At 50.4% G+C, this 19,896-nt stretch overlaps 4 protein-coding genes across 5 annotated transcripts; 2 read left to right on the top strand and 2 right to left on the bottom strand.

Moving 5' to 3' along the window:
• Nucleotides 1-1,120: 1,120 nt before the first annotated feature.
• Nucleotides 1,121-3,950, top strand: AAFC00_004041 (uncharacterized protein; the record flags this gene model as incomplete). 2 transcript variants are annotated; one of them, XM_069343615.1, is made up of 2 exons in its annotated part: nt 1,121-1,180; nt 1,389-3,950. In XM_069343615.1, the coding sequence occupies 2 exons, from the start codon at nt 1,121-1,123 to the stop codon at nt 3,948-3,950; spliced, it is 2,622 nt and encodes an 873-aa protein (XP_069202168.1). The 2 variants fall into 2 exon arrangements, with proteins under 2 accessions (XP_069202168.1, XP_069202169.1); XM_069343616.1 differs by lacking the exon at nt 1,121-1,180 and having other exon boundaries at nt 3,483-3,950.
• A 2,970-nt stretch (nt 3,951-6,920) lies between these two features.
• AAFC00_004040 (uncharacterized protein) lies at nt 6,921-9,135 on the bottom strand (the record flags this gene model as incomplete). Its single annotated transcript, XM_069343612.1, has 2 exons — nt 6,921-7,214; nt 7,276-9,135. 2 exons carry the CDS (start codon nt 9,133-9,135, stop codon nt 6,921-6,923), a joined length of 2,154 nt encoding a protein of 717 aa, XP_069202167.1.
• Nucleotides 9,136-15,000: 5,865 nt separating this feature from the next.
• On the top strand, nt 15,001-15,642 carry AAFC00_004039 (uncharacterized protein; the record flags this gene model as incomplete). Its single annotated transcript, XM_069343611.1, has 2 exons — nt 15,001-15,327; nt 15,478-15,642. The coding sequence occupies 2 exons, from the start codon at nt 15,001-15,003 to the stop codon at nt 15,640-15,642; spliced, it is 492 nt and encodes a 163-aa protein (XP_069202166.1).
• A 470-nt stretch (nt 15,643-16,112) lies between these two features.
• On the bottom strand, nt 16,113-19,634 carry AAFC00_004038 (uncharacterized protein; the record flags this gene model as incomplete). Its single annotated transcript, XM_069343610.1, has 1 exon — nt 16,113-19,634. The coding sequence occupies one exon, from the start codon at nt 19,632-19,634 to the stop codon at nt 16,113-16,115; it is 3,522 nt and encodes a 1,173-aa protein (XP_069202165.1).
• Between the last annotated feature and the right edge of the window lie 262 nt (nt 19,635-19,896).

The following is a 19,896-nucleotide window of genomic DNA, read 5'->3' as shown; positions in this document are numbered from 1 at the left end:
GGCTGGTGTGACGATTGTGTGGAACGAGACGTGAGAAGTCGTGATGACTGGACGAGGTCTCCTCTTATACAGCACAGGCTGAGGACGGGTTGCCGGCTCGAGCTTTCTCGAGAAAGTGCATCTTTATTACATGGGTATAGAACAAAGTTGTGCCTAGCAGCCTAATACACAATTAAGCGGGAGAGTAGGCACTTTAGTGGTCGATACTGGCATGCGAGCAGCGGGCTAAAGAAATCTCGGCTACGGGGTTGTTGAGCAGATGATCCATGCATTAATGAGAGAGAGACAGATGTCCGGGCGTTTGCAGAGGGCAGTAAAGGCCGGCCTTACTCTGCCAAGATGAGAAACGCGCAAAGGGGTAGGAATAGGATCCCAAGATGATCTAAAGACCTATCAATGGTAGACAGATCTGACATATACCAAGACGGTTGTACTTGGAGTGACTGTCTAGTCACAAGTTCGGAGAATTGGAGGTGAGTATGAAGCTTACCACCATCTCAGATACCTTATGGAAGCGAGCATGGTACGATAAGATATAGTAATACCGCAGATATACGTGATTAATGATCGACGCGCCAATGGTTCATCGACACAGACCACCAGCTAAGACTCAGAAGGGCAGGTGAGCGGTCATCGGTTGGAGGTATTGCAAGCATAATTATTGTGCGGATATTTCCACGACGCGGGACAGAGGTACATTTGACAAGAAACACCTCGCTACAATTACCTATGGTCTAACATCGTACCACTTGTGGTAAGCTAGATGGGACGATGACAATGATTATTATGACAGCATCAAATGAAGCTGCAAGACTCCAGACCTCATAGGAATGTGTTGAGAATCGCAATATAGGATTATGTAAGGGAAACCTCTCCGTCAGCGTAGGAGTATTGTTCGTAGAGAACATTGAAGGAAACACTCACAATCCGTGGAGGCACATAGGTCAGGCCGACGTTGATTTAGGAAGGTCGATTTCCCCCGCACGTGTGGGGCGCCTTGCAACGTGACAAGGCCCGTGTCTCAGTATGGATACCATCTACCCTTCAAGCCAAAGTGACATGTTGCGCAATAACATGATCGACGAGTTGTGGTAAATAAGATCCTGATCATACTGTAGTGATGGGGGAGGTCAAGGACCAGGATGGCACGCTCGATTTGGAGAAGGAGTTGTCATGCTCTGTGCGTTTAATGTCTTTCCTTTGTCGATTTCCTACCGCATAACAAATGAGGCTTGCGATCTAGCTACCCGCTTTGACAGCCCTTTGCCCATCACACGTCTTCAGGTACATTTGGAGACTGGCTGCAATGGCGCTTGCCTAATTTGATATAATCCTATTCACCAACGAGAGATGGTATTGTAAGATCCCTAACTGATGTCCTTGGGTAGATCTGCACAGACGTTCTCTTCCAGCCTCTAACGCTTCTTGACTGTCTTCATACCTTTTGTGGTTCCTGCTTGAAAGAATGGTTCTCGTGGCAGGCTCAGGCAAAGGCGCATGCGCGGGCGAGGGATGGTCTTAGTCATTCCAGCAGCGACTATACTTGTCCCGCATGTAGGGCTGTTGTAAGAGATACCAAGGCTAATGCTACGGTGACAACTTTGCTGGAGATGTTCTTGAAGGCGCACCCAGAGCGTGGAAAAAGCCAAGAGGAAAAAGACCAGAGTGAAAAGACATACAAGCCCGGAGACAACGTTATTCCACCTCTGCCTAGTGTTCCAGATGCTGACTCGGATGCATCTGAAGACGAGCGTCTGTTGGCAGAGGTTCGTGAGTTAAGTCTGGCGCATCTCAATGTTAACCTCCAAGGTCCACCGACATCCAGTCATCGTGCAGTCCGACATGGATCTAATCCTCCTCGGATTGAACCAAGTAGTGTAAGGCAGAGGCGACGGCATCGGGGCCATCTTGACCACCAGTCGAGTTTGCGCTCAATACTAAGCGCATCAACCTCGACATCGACTTCCATTTCGGAACCTGATTCTCTTGATATGCAGCAGGAGATTATGCATCAAATCATGGACGAGGGCCTATTGGATGGCATCGACCTTGACGACTTAACTCCAGAACAAGAAGAGCACATCACCGAGAGGATAGCTCATGCCTTTCAGACACTACAACGCGAGCGCGAGCAGGATCATCTGGGCGTAAGAGATCGCCAGAATGAGCGAGAGCGCGATCGTTCAACCAACTCTAGCCAGACGAATCGCAGCCCAAGACAAAGCTCCCTAGCTGATATTGAGCATCGAAACCAATCTCGATCGAGTTTATACTCTGAATCGCAAGCCCGTTCCCACTCCCGGCCTCGCCATAGATCACAGCATCAATACTCCTCCGACCAGCAGCATAGTCGTGATCTCAGCCAGACATCGTCGTCATCGAACCAAACGTATCTGCTCCCCCTGAATCATCTCCGGTCTACTTCTGCTGCAGGCGCATCTAGATCTAGTCATCAAACCTTCAATGATCGTAATCAAGATCACTCGGCTCCGGTGCGTTCGTACTCAGGACATGATCAATTGTATCCATACTCGCACGGTACTGCTCGCAGCTCTATCTTTACGGGTCAATCCCGATTCAACGTTTCGCTGCCGATCCGCCCAAGCAGCAATCCCGCCAACAACAGTTCGCCTGCTCTGTTGTCCCCTGAAACATTAAGTATGTTGTCCGGTGAAGACCATAGACCAGCTACTGCCTCGCTTGTACCATCGCCCCTGATTGCCAGCGTAGCGACCGCAAGCGTGAAGCCTGGCCCAGTGAGCTGTTCCGCTTGCGCTAAGCCCGACATTCAGCGTCAACTCCACTGGCGCTGTATACAATGCTCCTCGGGAGCTTACTATCTTTGCACGACATGTTACCGTGCTGGCAAGGGCTGTAATTACTGGTTCGGCTTCGGCTACGCCGCTCATGCTCGCTATCGAAGTCTTCATCCTCCAGGAATACAGTCAGCCGATCATGCACGACCTCACATTTTGATAGCCAGAAGATTCCGGGAAGATACAGGTGCTTTGGAAGAAGGCCTGTTCTGCGACGGTTGCTTCGCCTTTGCCGATGATTGCTACTGGCACTGTGACACATGTAATGATGGCGCGTGGGGGTTCTGTAACCTTTGTGTACAACAGGCATGCCACTGCACCCACCCCTTACAGTGCCTTCGCCGGATCTCGGACATCACTCGACACATCCATCCAATTGACGCTCCTAGTCAAGGTGACTCAGCTGACCATGATTTACATCCCCTGCCCTTGCACACCACGAAATCTTCCTTCAATGCTGTCTCTCACCCTTCAGCGCTGTCGTCCTCAAACTTACCAAATGTACCGGATCCTTCATTGTACACTACCTTAACTCTGGCTGTGTACTGCGACATCTGCCAACGCTCTATACCGCCGTCGCATACCCGCTATCACTGCCACGTTTGCAACAGTGGGAACTATGACATTTGCTCCTCTTGCTATAATGCAGCTGAACGCTCAGGCAAGATGAAGCCGCAGGATGGCACACAAGGTTGGCGACGCTGCCCACGCGGACATCGCATGAGTGTTGTCGGCTTCGAAGATCGAGAAGGGGGACCACGAAGAGTGGTTGTCAAAGACTTTGTTGGTGGCTGGGCACTGAAAGAAGATGAATCTCAAATGTTTGGGTCAAATAAATACACGTCCTTGCCGGTCGGAGAATGGAGCTGGAGGGAAGAAGATGGTACTTCAGCGTCCAGGCTCCCAACTACTCGTCATCAAATCGCTACGGATCTCATACCACCTGATGGCGGAGTGGGTATGAAGACTAGAGCGCTCTGGTGCCATTTTCCAAGCGAGGAGGCGCAGGACGAGCTGGCATTCCCACGACATGCGATCATCACCGAAGTGGAAGATATCAACGGCGATTGGTATTGGGGAGTGTATGCAGGAAAGAAGGGCCTGTTCTCTGGCAATTATGTCCAAATCGTTTAGGAGCATAGCTTGGCTGATATAATTGACGTTAGCATGAACTTGATGAGGAATGAGAAATATTCACATAGTTTATCCTGATTCGCTCATAATTAACATCAATCTGGATCTTGAACATCTGAAACCATTCCTGAGACCATCTCTGGAAGAGTTGGGTCCTGTCGACGCTATACCGATAACGGCATCAGGCGCTGACGTCTATCCTGAGCGCTTATACTATCGCTTCTGGACTTCACTAGTAAAGAAGCCGTCGTTATTAGATCTTCCACCTAGACATGAACCAGTCAAGCCTTTAGCGCTCTCCCAACTGATGCCACAGACGATCATTTGGGATGCCCGAGAGGCCCGAGAGGCCAGAGCTCACACCGTCTAGAAAAAGAAACGCGAATTGAAAGTGCATCCTACCTATGATTCTGCTCAACACACACAGTTGCGTGCTTGTTCTAGACTTACAGATGTGCATTCTGAAAACACACGTCCTCAACCCAAGCAGCTGGCTCCGACCCTCTTCGCACCGCAAGTCAGACGCAACGTTTTACATCACATAAGCATGTCAACGAAGATCACACTCGATCATGGTGTACAAGTACCGGACGAAGGGATACACGTCGGCAATGTCTGCCTCGTAATCTTCCAATGGAAGCGTGAAGCACCTTCGAGGGACAGCACAAGAGATCAGGCCATGCGAAGCATCCATTACCGTACAAGTAGCTTACCAATAACAGCAGAATGAATCGGTACGTTGTGCCCTTATCAGCGGCTTCACCACTCGGTGCACAGTACGCCGTTCGGCGTGCTCGAACACCCTGCGAACACGTTCCTTCACATGTGAAAGGTGCTAAAATCAAAGACCCGTTTTCCAGCAACGCTGCTGCAGACTCAGGGTGCCGTATCTAGAAACATGTTCTGGAAGGAACATTCTGCCGGTATAGAATGATATCAGTGCTTCGTTCGTGTGTTTCGTAGAGTGAGCCCATATATCACCCCACGCACGCAATTCAACCGTACTTGCTGTACTATCGACGGATGCTCCAATTTCCATATTTCCGTGGGCTGACAGAAACACATACACCCTGATATATTTCACTCCCCACCTCGAAAGATCCACCCTTTCCCGTAACCGCAGTATCCACTGCCGCCACTGCAAACGGCAGAGATATGTCTCAATGCAATCTTTCACAGCGTAGTTCTTGTACAACATGCAGCATTGTGCAGACGTACACTACTATAACACAATATCTCGCAGTCAGCTTATCATGCACTCACAGTACTGTAATATAGCTACCTTAGGCAGGGTTCAAGATCGCCCGGTCAGATTACCAATGCACAAGGAAGCGAACTTGTAGGTGCACGATGCAAGAATGTCTTGACATGGCGAATATGCTGCACGCTGTAGACACATAGCAGCAGCAGCTACATCATCTTATCGTACACATATCAGGAAAAGAATGCATGCACGCCTTGTAACATCATATGCCGTACGTTCTGCACCTCTTGTAAGACGCATCACGTCCCCCTGGCAAGAAGTAGGATATTCGAGTTGTCTCCAAGGGTCCACCCAGCTCACATAGATGCTTAGCTTAGCTTACTGTAATTACTGTGCATCTCTGCAAATCGTTTCAAGCACCTGTAGTGATTCGAGGAAACTGTTCCTTCTCATAGTTCGCTCCCAGATTACGTCCTTACTCCGCTTCCTACAGTATCGCCGACACCCGTACTTTCATCTAGACTCGCGTGTACTTTATCTGAACTCCACTCTCCGTCGCGCTGAACACACACATCGGTTCAGATGTTACAGCCGTTCCGGCCGTGCTGATGTGCTTCAACTTTTGCGTCCGTTACCCGGCCTCGGCGTGAGCACATTCTCTCACTGCTCTGCCTGCGCGTCTCACCACCCATGTGAGTATGGGCTCGCGCTTCTTGTATCGTATTGAGGCAGCGGCCGACGTTTCAGCGTGAGGTACTGTAGGAGGGTGAGAGGGGCAAAGGGAAGGATTCGCCTGTTGATTGTATAATATGCAGGTGTTGCGTGACTCCGCAGTCCAGAAATTGGCTGCAATAGCGTGACACCCGAGTGCGCCGAGATGGCCCTGGAGACGAGCAAAACCCACAAGCCACAGTCGCTCCGTACACACTCTCGTGAATGCGACTTCGTAACTTTGTATTGGCTCGGCACGTTAAACTTGCCATACTGTGTTGTTAATTTCTTTTACCTACCGCAAGGTGTGGCGTTATCGTTTGCAGACCCTTTCGCTCTTAAACACCGTAATTGGAAAAAGAGCAGGGGGAATAGATGTGTATGTGTGCGCCATTTTGATAGCTATGTGTGCATACAGTACAATCCCATTCACCCAATTTTGCGCTCCACCGACTGCCTGATGCTACCAGTTCATATCGATGTGTCCAGCTCCCGAAAGCCATCCCAAACGACCTCTATAATTATGACCTAAACTGAATAACCGTGTCTCGTGCAATGCAAATGACCGTCGTAGCCCTCCATCGTAACGTGAACCACCCTTTTCAGCGGATCGTCCATCCCCTGTCCAGAGCAATAGGGAATAAAACAAAACAATGCAGATAATGCCGAGATACAACGCTTTTTTGAAAGGTATCCGCATCGCCAATCGAACCAAAGGTAATAAGAAAGCTCCCAACAAGTCGGGAAACCATGATATCAACCGGAAAAACAAATCTTTGCCACAAAACCCCATTCCGGAGCGCCATGCAAATCAAGAGAGAAAAACGCTGTCAATAAAGAATAATCGCTGAAAGTGCACACTCTGAAGCGATGTTATGTATCCTGCTCCAGTAAAATCGACGGACAAGTAAGGTGCCAGACTTTGTCGGATGGTATATATGTACCGATGGCTTGGAGCACACTCCACCCAGAGACAATCACCTGGAAGTCGTGGCAAATTTTTGGGGTATGCATAGTGGCATGTAGCCCGAGAAGACATGCACCACCAGTGCCGTCTATCCACGAATTGCGGTAGGTGTGTGAGAGTCCGACAAGTAGCCGCTTGGTCGGTAGTAGTGGCCAAAGTTCATGGGTGCGTCACGAGTGGCAAAGCCGCTGCTAGGCAAAGGGCCTGGTGAAGCAGATTGCGAACTTAGTGCGCTGTGGCTTCGGCGATCACTCGAGCCATCCATCATGGGAGACATGCTTTGCGGAGGACTGGGAGTACTTGAGCCACTATCCCACGAACCGTCGGTACCGGCTGGCTTCGATCCTGGAGGAGAAACTTTTCCCGAGCCTCCGGGAGTAAACTGATTGACGATTAGCATCCAGTCAGGCTTAGACCTTGGTCGGTGAAGTGTTGGAACCTACGTAGCAGAACTTTTGGACAAGGTCCTTGTACTGCTCGGATCCCATGGCAGGCCTGTCGGTTGTCATGGAGTCCGGACGGTCCGGGATAGTGGTGGATTTGGCATCTGCCGGAGGAGAACGAGTAAAATAGTTGGCAGCCACACGAGGTCCGGAACGGGCTGGTTGGTGGGTCATCAACCCACTTTGCTTGCCGAGCTTATCCTGAGCATTGGAGAGTGCAGCGCTCAGGGATGCGCCGAAGTCGTATCTGCCTCCGAGTCCGTTGACAGAAGGAGCAGAACCAGCACGGGTTAGATCCACTCGCTTGGCACGTGGCTTCAGCTTGACTGCGGTGCTGGAAGAGTCTCCAAGCAATTTGTCGGGCGAGCCAAAGTGATATGTTGAGCTACCTTCGAAGCTAGACTCGTCATCCGAGGGAGGTGCACGACCGCTACCAGACGATGCCGTCGGTGGGAAGTGTCGGCTACGAGGTAGACTCTTTCGCGAAGATGGCAAAGACATTGACGTTGTCGAGGCGGATTTGGCCATCTGCTTGACGAAATCAATCTGGTAATTCATGTTGTCATTGTTGTCCCAGAAATCCTGTCCGTTGGTCGCGTATTTGATGCATAGCAGAAGTGTCTTGTTCTCAAGATTGGCTTGGTCAGCGAGTCGGATGCTAAAGGTGAACCGATCGCAACCGTCGGTAGGATTTTGTCGACGAACATCGTTGTCGTAGTCAGCGCGAACCTCGGACGTCGTCTTCCAATAGTCGAGAGTAAAGCGAGCAACGACTAACTTCTCGAATGCAATGTTGACAACCGCGACAGTGCCGACGAGTGTCTTTGTGTCAGACGAGAGGATCAGGCGCTCCACACGTACTGGCTTTGATTTACGCTCGTACGTATCCTCGGGGAAATTTGCCAACTTGATAGTCCAGTCGGCCTTTGACGCACGTGGCTCAAATGGGTACTCAACCTCGCTATCATAAGTCTCGACAGGAGAGGATCCGGCAGAGACAGCAGATGGCTTGTCGACTTGCAAGAAATGTCTGGTCTGGTTTCCATTGTCATTAAAATGTACAGACTTGCCGTACGTCGGGGTGCCAGGCATGCTGGAGTATCTGCGTCTAGACGAAGGTCGGAGAGCTGGTTTGACCAATTCTCCGGACTTCTTCCTTAGCAGAGGGGGCTTGACTCGTAGCTCTTCATCGTCGTCACTATAATCCGATGCAGGGGAAGCTGAGTAACTGGGTCTCTCGGGGATGATGATGGCTGTTTCAGTCGACGACCGGGAGTGGGTGATCTTGCGTGCCTCGGCAGATAGGGGAGTGGGCGAGTGCATCGTTGTAGTTGGCTCGGACCTCGACTTTGCGTACTGTGGTGCGGCAGCATCGTTACGCTCTGGGGACGGCTCACGCTTGAGCTCTATGGAACGTACGGCCTGTTCCAACTCGTTCCAACTGCGTCCGAGCTCTCGACCACGGGACGGCTCCGACTCACCGTCAGAATTCTCGGAAGACGCTGGCGGTGATAGGACAGCCCCTATCGGCATCAATGGCTTGCCCAGTCGCGGCGTTGAATGAATGCTACCATTTTGCGATAGCGTTACAGCAGAGTCTTGGGGGTTAGAAGGTCTGGAGGGACTCTCCTCGGCAGGAGAATGAGGGAAGGATAATGCATCAGACTGTAGTGATGAAGGGCCCCGTCGCTGCTTATTCATATAAGCTGCAGATGAGACGGATCGGGGAAGGCTCGGTCGTGGAGACGAAGGCGACCGACAGACGGGACTGTCGCCAATGTAAGACGAGGACCGACTGGGCCTCGGACTCGTCGTCTTTGACTGTGCAGGTGACTGCTGAGCTGGGGGTGTGTAAGGCATTCCGGGAGATCTAGAGAATGCGGGGATGAGAGTTTCAAAAGCGGCAGTGCATCACAAAGACTGCGCAAATACTGTCGAGGTCAATAAGAGACAAAGAACAGATTGCCGAGACGGGCTTTCGTCGACTTACGGGAAAAGATAGAAGCAAAAAAACAGCGAGCACGAAGAGCGGATCTCTCGGAGGTCAATGTACTCTTCGATAGGGAGACACGTTAGGGTCGAGGATTAACACTGATCAGTGACAGCTAGTGAAAGCTGCACTATTCTAAACGTGAAGGAGCAAGAAAGCGATGAGAGTGCCTTCTTTCCGAAGAGTCGTTGGCTTGTTGTTGATGTTGTGATGTCGGAGGTTGAAAAGCAGGAAGTGTGTGCCTCTGGTGTTCCAACCCAAAGCGTCGTCACTGCCAACCTATGATGTCGTATGAATGATCAAGATCGAGCAAATATTAGACCCGACCAGCAGTGTGCTATCTATGTGCTCCGAGTGAACCCCTACGAAAAGTCGCGAGAGTGCGGATGAAGAAGAATTAAAAGAGAAGGGTTCAGGCTGGCAAAGGCCTATAATTTGTGGAGCGTGCAGGGGAACATGAGCGACGTACTGGGTTTCGTTGGTTGAGGAGAGGTCGTTGAAAGGTTGAAAGGTGCGGGCACGAGCGCAGCGCGCGAATCACGGATGCAACAGGATTGCAGAACTGTGGCTCCACCCCCATGCAACTGGTGCGAAGAGCCGATTCTGAGTTTGACAAGCAAGCAAGCGAGGATTCCTCAGCGCACGCATCGGGTTGGGGATTGACTTACGCAGCGCTTGCTCTGGACCCAGATGGCGGCTCGAACGGCAGCCCCAGCGGCTGGGGTACAAAACTCTTTGGGGCACCCACGGCACTGCAAAGACGTGCCCACACCACCAAAACTGTTTTCCAACCTTATCAATCAGTCCAGTCAAACCTTTCGCACTCTTTTGGGTACACTGGTACTCAGATTTACAGTTAATGGAAACAACTCCCTCGCAAAGCATGTAACACAGTAGTCCTGCATCAAGGCTAGCGCTGATGCTTACATCTACGTACATTGAATGTTTCTCCCATGCCTGGTCGCATATACTGTACACCGCAATGGCATATCATGCCATGCCCTTTGTGCAGTGCCAATTACCCTATTGCACGCCGTCTCTTTTTTCGCGCTCAACAGTATCCCGAGGTGCTGCTTACTTGGCTCTCGAATCGAACTCGATCGGTGATACACCCACCCAGCCATCGATAAAGCCGATGTAGACTTCCTATGCGATCAAACTGTCTCCAAGCGTTGCTCTCTGCCTTGTCTGGGAATTTCGTCAAGTTGGTCCGAGCTAGCCGATTCCGGCATAGGCGTGGCTAGTGCCATGCCCATGCTGATCCGTTATCATGCATGTCCGACTTTTGCTGCTTTCACTCTGCTGCCGGCTTGTACACTACGAGTCGCTGTGCTTTGTGTACATCCCTATCGCCGGGACGGGTAAGGTACCTACGAGTCCGGAATCCGGCGCCCCTGCTTCTCATATCAAGGAACTGGCCAGAAGCATGCATGCCCTTGTGTTAATTCGTAAATAATACCAATACCGAGTCCTTGTTATGTAGCAATGATGCTGATCGAACTTCCACTTCAGTGCTTCTCCACTCAACCCCATAATGTGTTCAGAGATTGTGGCTCGTCGGAACGCTCGGACTGATCGAAGTGAGTCAGCGCTTTGTGCAGCAGTGTTCAACTGCAGCAGTGCACAGTCTCCCGACGCTGACGAAATTATGAGCTTTGTTGGCGCGCGTATGCTCCAGATGTGGAGTTCCCCATCGACACTAAAATACAGGCAACGCCCGCGAAAGGAAAAGTCACTCCAGGTTCCCTTTGCGGCCCCTGTGTCTCCTTAAGCAGCAATAACAAACCTTGTAGGGGAGGCCGAGGTTTCGAACGAGCGGCACGCAGAGCGGGAAAGCAGCACACGAGATATAATGCTTCATCTCGCATATTTGCATCTCATCGGATTGTACCACATATAGTGTATCCTTCCTCCAGTGTCGCTATAGCGGACACATCACTTCTAACGCGAGCTGCAAATGTTGAGCAGACTATCCAAGTGTGCGCTTGCGCAATGCTAATAGCGCCACTCTCATCGCTGGCTGTCCGTCCTTGTCAGATGAATATTTCAATAATTCTGCTTGTCTCAATTGTAGATCCACCAGCCAGCTGGTCGACTCGGACCAAGAACACGTGAGTCGCCGACACCGCAGATTATCATACTTTGTAGCTGCCAGAGGTATTGATGTACAGTGATTATCCATAATTATGGTTATTTACAACATGCCCATGGGACAACATTGGGTTGCTATTGATGAAATTGGCAGAAACAACGTTGAAGACATTCGCGCACCGCTACTACGGTTTCCTGATTTCGCGACGCTAGGCTCAGATTTAACTTTGACTTGAGTAAAAACTTGATCTACCTTGCTGCGTAGCACGATCGGTTCCTAAAATATGTTTCATGAGTCGACGATTCCTGTAGAGGCATCGAAGATTGAAGTCCGAGCCTCATCACTACAAGGCTGTGTGCATTGATGCACGAAATACAATCAGTGCACTCGACCGTGCAGCCTGCGCTGCCCTAGTCCTGCTCATTCATCGACAGCACATCAACTAATTTGGCTAATTCAATCTTGGAAGCAAAGCGCAAGGTACAACGGAACAGTACTTTGTCTAACCCGATTTTGACTTTCGCCTCTCCCATCACTACTCTCCGAGGTTATCACTACAGTACTTTCCGAGGGCATCACTCTACTCTCCGAGGGGTCAATCAGCCTGCTCAATTGGAAAGTGTGATGGATATTGAGCTACTCGATCGATAATGTCGCATCTCAATTGACTGCCGTCCCGAGCTTTTACGGCACTCGAATTTTCGATTGTCGTACAGTGCGCCAAATTATCTCGTCTAGACAAATGCTGCTGCGCACGTAGGCGCGTTCCCATCGCCGGTGGTTCAAACGTCCATACATGTGGCCGGCAGCCTGCCTGAACGGAATGTCATTGCCACCCTAACGTTCAGTTTCCCTGCTGCTACGTCTGCACGCCTATTTGGTCATGGTCCACACTCGTGGAATATTTCGACTCAGTGTGGCAATATGGCGCATGCAGATTTACGGACACATCTTCATGCACGGGACGTCCTTGTAGGGTCGGCTGCCTCCGAACACTCGAGGACACGGAGTAGATCTACAAGATAGCCGCTTCAACGTTTTATGCGTAATGACATTCTGAATCCCCGAACACTCGACAAAGGTGCGCCGGTGAGTACCCCGGAGCTCAAAACCTCACCATCCTCAAGATGGCTGTGGAGAGGGCGTTACAGGACAGTGTGGGCGAGTGGATTCACACACGGTGATTCCAGACAATGTTCGGTCCGAATGAGAATGTCAGTATGCATATCCCCGCTGGGGTAAGTGTGGAGACTCGCCCGTGCAACGCAGATTCCTTGGGCAATCGCAAAACGCACTTTGAAGTAAGTTGCGACAAATACACAAGAATTAAAGACACCGTTGTCGTGTGCCACATACTTCCAGCCCTCCAGTGGATGTCGGTTCTCCGCGGGAATGCTGTGTCAGCCGGGAGACCACTCCGCCGCAAACCTACTGGAGCTCCTGAGACCCTGGAACGAGGTGAACTACCTCTTCTATTCGCCGCGCGATGGACTTCCAAATGCGAGCAGGGCTGTGTTAGACCTTGATGCATATCTAACAAAGGACCCTGCTTCGTCTCAATTTCTGATGACATTTCCTATACGGATAGATTGGTAGGTCCGCAACCTTGTTGGCTTTAGTTCATTTGATGACATGCCAATGGATCTAGCATGGGTTGTTGAATCTCCAAAGTCTCTCCATACGGGGTCCAGTTCGTTGCACAATGTGGCGTACAGATGGGAGGTACGTATATGTTGAGCGGATATCAATCCTACTCTGGGCGCTCTCAACGGCAGTGGCTTGCAGCAAAGTATCTCTCCAAGGTTCACCGCATTGCCATGGAGGTTTCGAAGAATGGCGGAACGCACTGCATATTGCACTTTATCTTCATCCAGGCTGGGCCACTTGGTATAGTCGCACTTCGCAGACAGGCACATATTACTTATTGCATGAGTACGAAATTCCTGATGAACAATTTAATGTTCTTGGTATACTGTACATGGAGACATAAGGGTCCAGAAGAAAAACATCGTTGGATCACTCCACAAACGTCTCTACATAAATAGAGTACTTGTCGATCTTGGAGTTGGCAAACGTGACTTTACCCCTGCTCCCTTTGAGAGGGGGGGGGGGGTAAGGTCGAATTGTATTACTGTACTTTCTCATGTCGGGAGAAGTACAGAAGAGCAAGGGTTCCACACGTGCGTGCGTAGGGATGGACTTACCGAAAATAAACAACTGCTGGGGTACGTACATTCAGAGGGCCAACGACCGAGATCTGCGATCTGTCACGGAAAGCTGAAGCGAGAATGGGCCTGGACAACATGCAAGTACTGTAAGTACTTCTGCTGTTCTGTTGGACGTGGCCGTCGAGCCGCGACATGCGAGTCCACCTACTTGTTTGCCGTTTGATATACGCCACAACAGTGACAGCAGCTCATCGAGAAAGTGGTGATCCTACGTATGACGCTACTTATTTTGTTTCTGTAGACATACTTCAGGGCTGTGTCACGCAATTGCGGGAGCGGAGTCATGCAGGCCTCATATAAGCGCCTCACTGATACTCAGTGTGTCGATATTGCTGACTTCTCATCAGAAGTGCATAGCGGAGGTTACGCCTATAGGTGGATCAACACGGAGGCAGTAGTAGTAGCTACTGCTGCTGCTGCGGCAGCATAACCTGAGAATGCGTGACACGTATATCCTTGCTGAAGTCATGTCGTGCGTTTAGTATGCCATACCCATACGCACCCCATATGCTCTCCATCTTTTTCCCTTCATGCATGGTCTTGGCTCAGCCTTGATTCGTTGTTGACTTGTGGAGACAGAGGGGATCTATGAGGACAGAAAAGGAAGGTAGAGGAGTAGATTGCGTGAAGGACTTACAGTGGCGTGCATCATTCATGCTTAACACGCCTGTGAAACTTACAGCAGTAAGGTGATCTTCAGATGTTCCATGTCGCATGTCAGGGTCATGATCAGCTACGGTTAACGGCGGTTTTGTGTGCGTTCGTGAACAGAAAGAAAATGGTGGGGAAGGGTCGGGGTCGCGATACACGTGCTGTCATGAGATGAGGACAAGTACATCGGAGGAACTGGAGTATACAGACAATCTCGAAGTTTATGAATTACAGCCTATCTTAGGCGAGTAGTCCAGGGATCCGGATAGTACTTGGTCTAGGTCTTGTCAAACTCCAGTGACTTGACCGCGGTCAATGGGTGTAAGCTCGGCTGGGGTTGCTTCTGTTCACTCGAATTGTTCGAATGAGACTTGAACGAAGTGGAAGATCATACAGAAAAAGCCGGAGGCCTATCACTATTCGAGGATCTCTGTGCTCTTGAAGAATGACCTAGTACTATAAGCACCTTGATATAGCAAAAGTATAAGCAGAGGAAGCTGCACCGACTTAACAAAAGCTGTTTGTCAACGACCAAAGAACCGTCGCTACTACTACCACGACTTATGGCCATCAGTAGCCGCATCAGTTGCTGACCACACTCCGCAACTTCTCCGTCATCAATAAGGCACAAAGCAGCACAATGCTTCCGCTAGAAAGTTTCCGGGCTGCTTGTTCTTTACAACACGACAAATACCACTACACAAATTAAACATTTATTCATCCCCAATCAAAGCAGGATTAGAATCAGTCAAATAGAAGTGATCATGAACTCGTCCAGACTTCTCCTCCGCCGCACAGCAGGAACTCTGTCGCGGACGACGACGACTACGAGATCCCCACTCGCAACACGATCGATACATAGCAGCACATCATCTCCTTCCGCTCTGCGCCCCGCCTGCCTCACATCGCATATCGCTCCCAGGAAATCGAATGCCAACCTCTGTAGACGGTGGAACTCATCCGCTGCCGCAGCGGAAGCAGCGTCCTCGGGTGCAGCAGCATCATCATTAGAAGCCCCGGATTACCTCTGCGAAGGCGAATTGAAGATCTTCAACATCATCAAGGACGAACTGCGACCGCAAAGACTTGAGGTAAATAAGCGAGAGACCGAACACGAGCGAAAAGCGGCTTAGGGAAGGGTGAACATAACTACTCACCGGTCCTTCCCCGACTAAGCATGCGGACCTTTTCCTTTGGGTACATGTCAAGAGGAAACAATGTTGGTCTAACGAAGAAAATAGGTCCAGGACATCAGCGGCGGCTGCGGAAGCATGTACGCGCTGGACATCGTATCCGACCAGTTCAAGGGCTTGCCCGTGATCAAGCAACATCGCCTGGTGAACAAGATTCTGGGTGAAGAGATCAAGAAGTGGCATGGTGTGCAGCTCAAGACCAAGGCGCCTTGATTGGTGGGATCGGGAATACTTTGCATTGAGCATAGGAGAGTGTCTGGTCTGCGGGTGTGGTGTCTGGACTTTCTTTTGCGCTTGGACGTCGGGAGTATAGCACGCTGTTGTGCTTCGACAGGTTCTTGGGGTGTCGTTATGCAGCCTACGTGGGGAACGATATTGCGCACAGCACAGTGGCATTTGGCGGCAGGCAATCGACATCTGGACTAATCCCCGTGGCTTTCAAAACTGTCCCTCTCGGAATGAGCTTGCAGTCGCACACGATATATCGCACATGGTCTGTTCGTTCGACGACCAGGACTTGTCAAAGATCAGGATATCTCGTCAGGGACCCCACAGCACCACATGGTCGCAGATACTGTAACAATTAAAACTATACTGTAGTACTAGACCACTTAATGAGCATATCCAAGATGGGCTCTGTTAGCCCTGATATTGCTTTTCGCAAAGGACTAATCAACGTCTCTTTAATTCCTAGGCCCACTCAGCTTCCGCTCCTCAACCCAAATCTTCACTGTCTGTTCGTTGTTGAGAGGCTTCTCCATGCAAAAGAGCTGATCTTGCAGCCGCAATTCCTCTAGTACCTGATTCATATCCCATTTTGCAGACGTCATCTGGGCGTTCACCTCATCAATCCTTCGAGCATTGCGAGTGAATGTCGCCTCGACAAATCTGTCTGCCGCTACCTTGTTGGCGATATCCATCCTGGTGTAGATATCTCCTACCTCCTGGACTGCACCCTGTCTAGTTTCGGCGGCGGCGCCGTCTTTGTCCTTGTTCACGGTATCGTCCTCGGCAGTGGAGGCCTCGTCCTGCAAGGAAGATAAAATAGTCTCCTTGATGATATACACGCTCTTTCTGTAGAAGTCCGACTTGCTCAGATTTGGGAGCTCCCCTCTAAATCTGGACCGCAGGTCTGGCACTACCCAGACTTTGATATGACCATTTGGTACGTCGGCTTGCAGAACCGACAGATTGTCTTTGCCAGGGTACGAATGGAAAGAGAAGGGCTTGTTCTGGTCGATGACGATTCCTGGATCTCCGGCCGAGTAACGAAGTATCTCGTCCGTGGCTGCAGCATTGGCCAATGTCATCGAAGGAAATTCTCCTAATGTAAGGCTGAGTCCGGGATGCTCCTCGTCGTCGTCGGGTTCTTCTTCGCCTGACCAGCTTTTGTACTTCACCAGATACATATGGTATGTGAGATCCTCTCCTAGTATCTCCTCAGGCAGTGGCTCCTCCTCAGACGAATCGTCCACCTCATCCTCTGTCTGCTTAATGTATGCGTCTAGAGTCCTGAAGTCAAGGCATGTCTTGCCACTCTGGGTGGCGAAGCCTCTCGCGTTGAGTTCGATCTCCTGCTGTGACCCTGACTTCAACTTCTTCGGCTTATACCTCGGCTTCTGGAACGATATGGCTCTTTCGCTCTCTTCGTCTGATTGATCATTATTGGTGTCGCGCTGCTTCCATGTTTTCGATCTGGAGGTATGGGCACCCTGTCCAGGGCGAATATCGAGACTGTCCGTGTCATCTCTATCGGATTGTGGAAAAGAGAACCCTGTGCCGGTGGCACGTCCAACCTCGATGCCTCGATGTCTCGCAGCTTGTGCGAGTCTCTGCTCATTCTGCTTCTTTCTCTCCTCCTGTTCTGCCTTCATACGTGCTTTCTCTTCTGCGGCTGCCTTTAGACGTGCTTCTCTCGCAGCTTGTGCCTGCTCTGCTGCTCTACTTTCGGCTTCTTCGCGTCGTTCCCTCTCCGTTCCGAGCTCCTCAGCCATTCTTCTCTTCTCTTTCTCGATGTTAACCATCTCTGCAAGGCGACGAGCCTCGTACTCGAGTTGAATCTTTTCTCTCAATGCAATCTCTGCAGGCATTAGTGTAGTTGATGTCGTTTTTGCTACCTCGGATGTGGCTTGATTGTCAAGTTGAGATATATGGATAGAGCCTGATTCGGTCAATTCCTGTGGCAACGTGTGAGGCAATCCTGGATGGTCGGTCCTGATTGTCTGGTCCACAGCAGCATTCAGTGTTGATGGAGTCATCTTCAATTTTGTCAATTTGTAGCGGGCCCTTATCTCAGCGAAAGTATGATCTTCACTCGTCATCTTCTTGGTGAGTTCCCGTGTATCTTTCCAGCTCATGCTCAATCTGTCCTTCCAGTCGCAGATCTTGAGATCAAGCTCGGTAATCTCAAAGGCTGCGATCTGGTCTGGTGAAAATAGGCAATCGCTCTCGAGCTGTTCTTGAGGTGGTTTCGGTCCCTGTGTTTCGGTCGCTGGAGTCAGCGGTGCTGGGACAGCTCGAAGTCCTGAATGCTCTATTGGATTCGAGAGGTAGCTGCAATCAACAGTCCTCTTTGAGTGAGGATTCACGCTTGCTGACCTTCCATTTCCTAAGCTCGCATGGATACGGAGCCGTTGCTCTTCGACTGAATTGCACTTCGCGAATTGTCTCTTTTCTCGTAGTTGTTCCGATTTGGCGTATGATGCCATCTCGACACTGTAATTATCGTCTCTAGCAGTACGTGCATCGTATGCCCGGTCTTGTTGACTTTTGGCCAGCTCTCGAGCGATCCTAGAATTCCTCTGTTGTCTATTAAGGATCATGCTTGGAGTTTCTTGGATGTAATGTCTCTCATCATGCAATGCGCCGTACGGATCTCCTTCCTGCAGATTCCTGTGGATATTCGCACTTTGAGAGTGAACGTTATCCTGACCCCATGGTGCGGTTGGACCTGTTGTCATGATCGCAGTAGGAGCCTCAATTTGAGCCACAGGGCCTATTGGTGAGAAAACAAGTGGCAGTGATGTTTCTTCTGGTGGCTGGCGAGGAAAGTCAAGGTCCAACCCCGCTTGGGATCGAACCTGGAATACTCCATCTGGTCTGTTAAGAGGAGCTGCTGGAACTTGAGGACATACATCGGCGTTCTGTTGCTGCATAGTTCTGCGAGGATCGCCTACATATGGAGAATCCCCTATAGGCCGTACTTCGACGTCATGGTTACTTGCTTTATCACTAGGCTGACGCATTTCAGTTTTGTCAGAATAGTTCCGTATTGGCATGGAGTGCAGCGGCAAAGTCTCCGAAGAATGGAGTGAACTGCGTCGATCGTTGTCAACGAAAAGGTCTGAAGCACCTCCGCTAATGGGACCTTCGTAGTATTGAATGTGTTGGATGGGGCTTCTTGCTCCTTGTTCGGACTCGCTTTCTTCAACGAACGGCGTTGGCATACTCTTCGTCAGAAGGGAACGGCCAAGTGACGAAGGACGATCTCGGACAACGGGCAAGGGTACTGTGCTATGTTGCGGTCTATCCACGATCTCAGCGTCCGGCTGGAGACTAGGTCTTACTGGAGGAAAATTTGGCTGCCTACCACTTCTGATTGGATCAGATCCTGGCGCGGTCTGCGTAAAGGGACCTTGTCCAGCGCGATTTCTGATCAATGGTGGTGCCATAAGTGCGGTTCCAAGATGAGTTGAACCAGCAGCAGAGTCGTCATCAATGAAACGCCTCAGCATTTCACCGTGGCCGTCCGAAAGTGATGCTTCATATTTTTGATTAATAAAAGCCCCGCGTGGTCTATCATATCTGACCCCAGCTGCACTGTCAGACATCTGGTAGTAAGACTGAATCTGGTAGCCTGGCTCACGCATGTTGCCCTCACGGTTGAATGGACCATTATCGTCATGCTCGTACTCATCTGATGATATCTCTACGATATCTTGTTCCGCGAGCAACATCTGCTGAGGTCCCCGGGGATCACCAAAACCATTAGTCTGATTTGAATTATCAAGTTGACGACTACGCTTTGGCGCCCTTCCACGATGTGCAGACTCCAGGCCCTGTTGAGTGCGCTTTCTTGAGGCGAAGGCTGCAGCTGCTCCTCTGCTATTAATGTCCTGAGGGCGATAATCGTTCGCGGCCATGGGTAATCTTGGTGCCGCATTGAGGCGCCCACTTGGGGATGAGTAATGGTGCTGTCGCTGCATATGTGATATGGAAGGGTGATTGTTTCTATGAGGTCTTTCCGGGTTTCTGTAGGTGACATTATGGTTGGATCCAGCAGTAACACCTTGAGTGGCAGAAGTAGTCAGGTCGATTGTTTGACCGTAGTCAGGCGGATACCGGCGGAAAATGGGCCGTGGCATGTCTTGTTTACATCAATGACTTGTGCTAATCAGCAGTGAATGAAGAAGCAATTGAGTCAAGCTAAATTTCCAGGAAGTGCGTTTTGTGATGATGAGCAATGCC

This window comes from Neodothiora populina (assembly GCF_041146345.1).
Source record: "Neodothiora populina strain CPC 39397 chromosome Unknown canker_contig_17, whole genome shotgun sequence".
Taxonomy (NCBI): domain Eukaryota; kingdom Fungi; phylum Ascomycota; class Dothideomycetes; order Dothideales; family Dothioraceae; genus Neodothiora; species Neodothiora populina.
The sequence above is the reverse complement of the archived record's forward strand: the minus strand, read 5'-3'. Positions and strand labels throughout refer to the sequence as shown.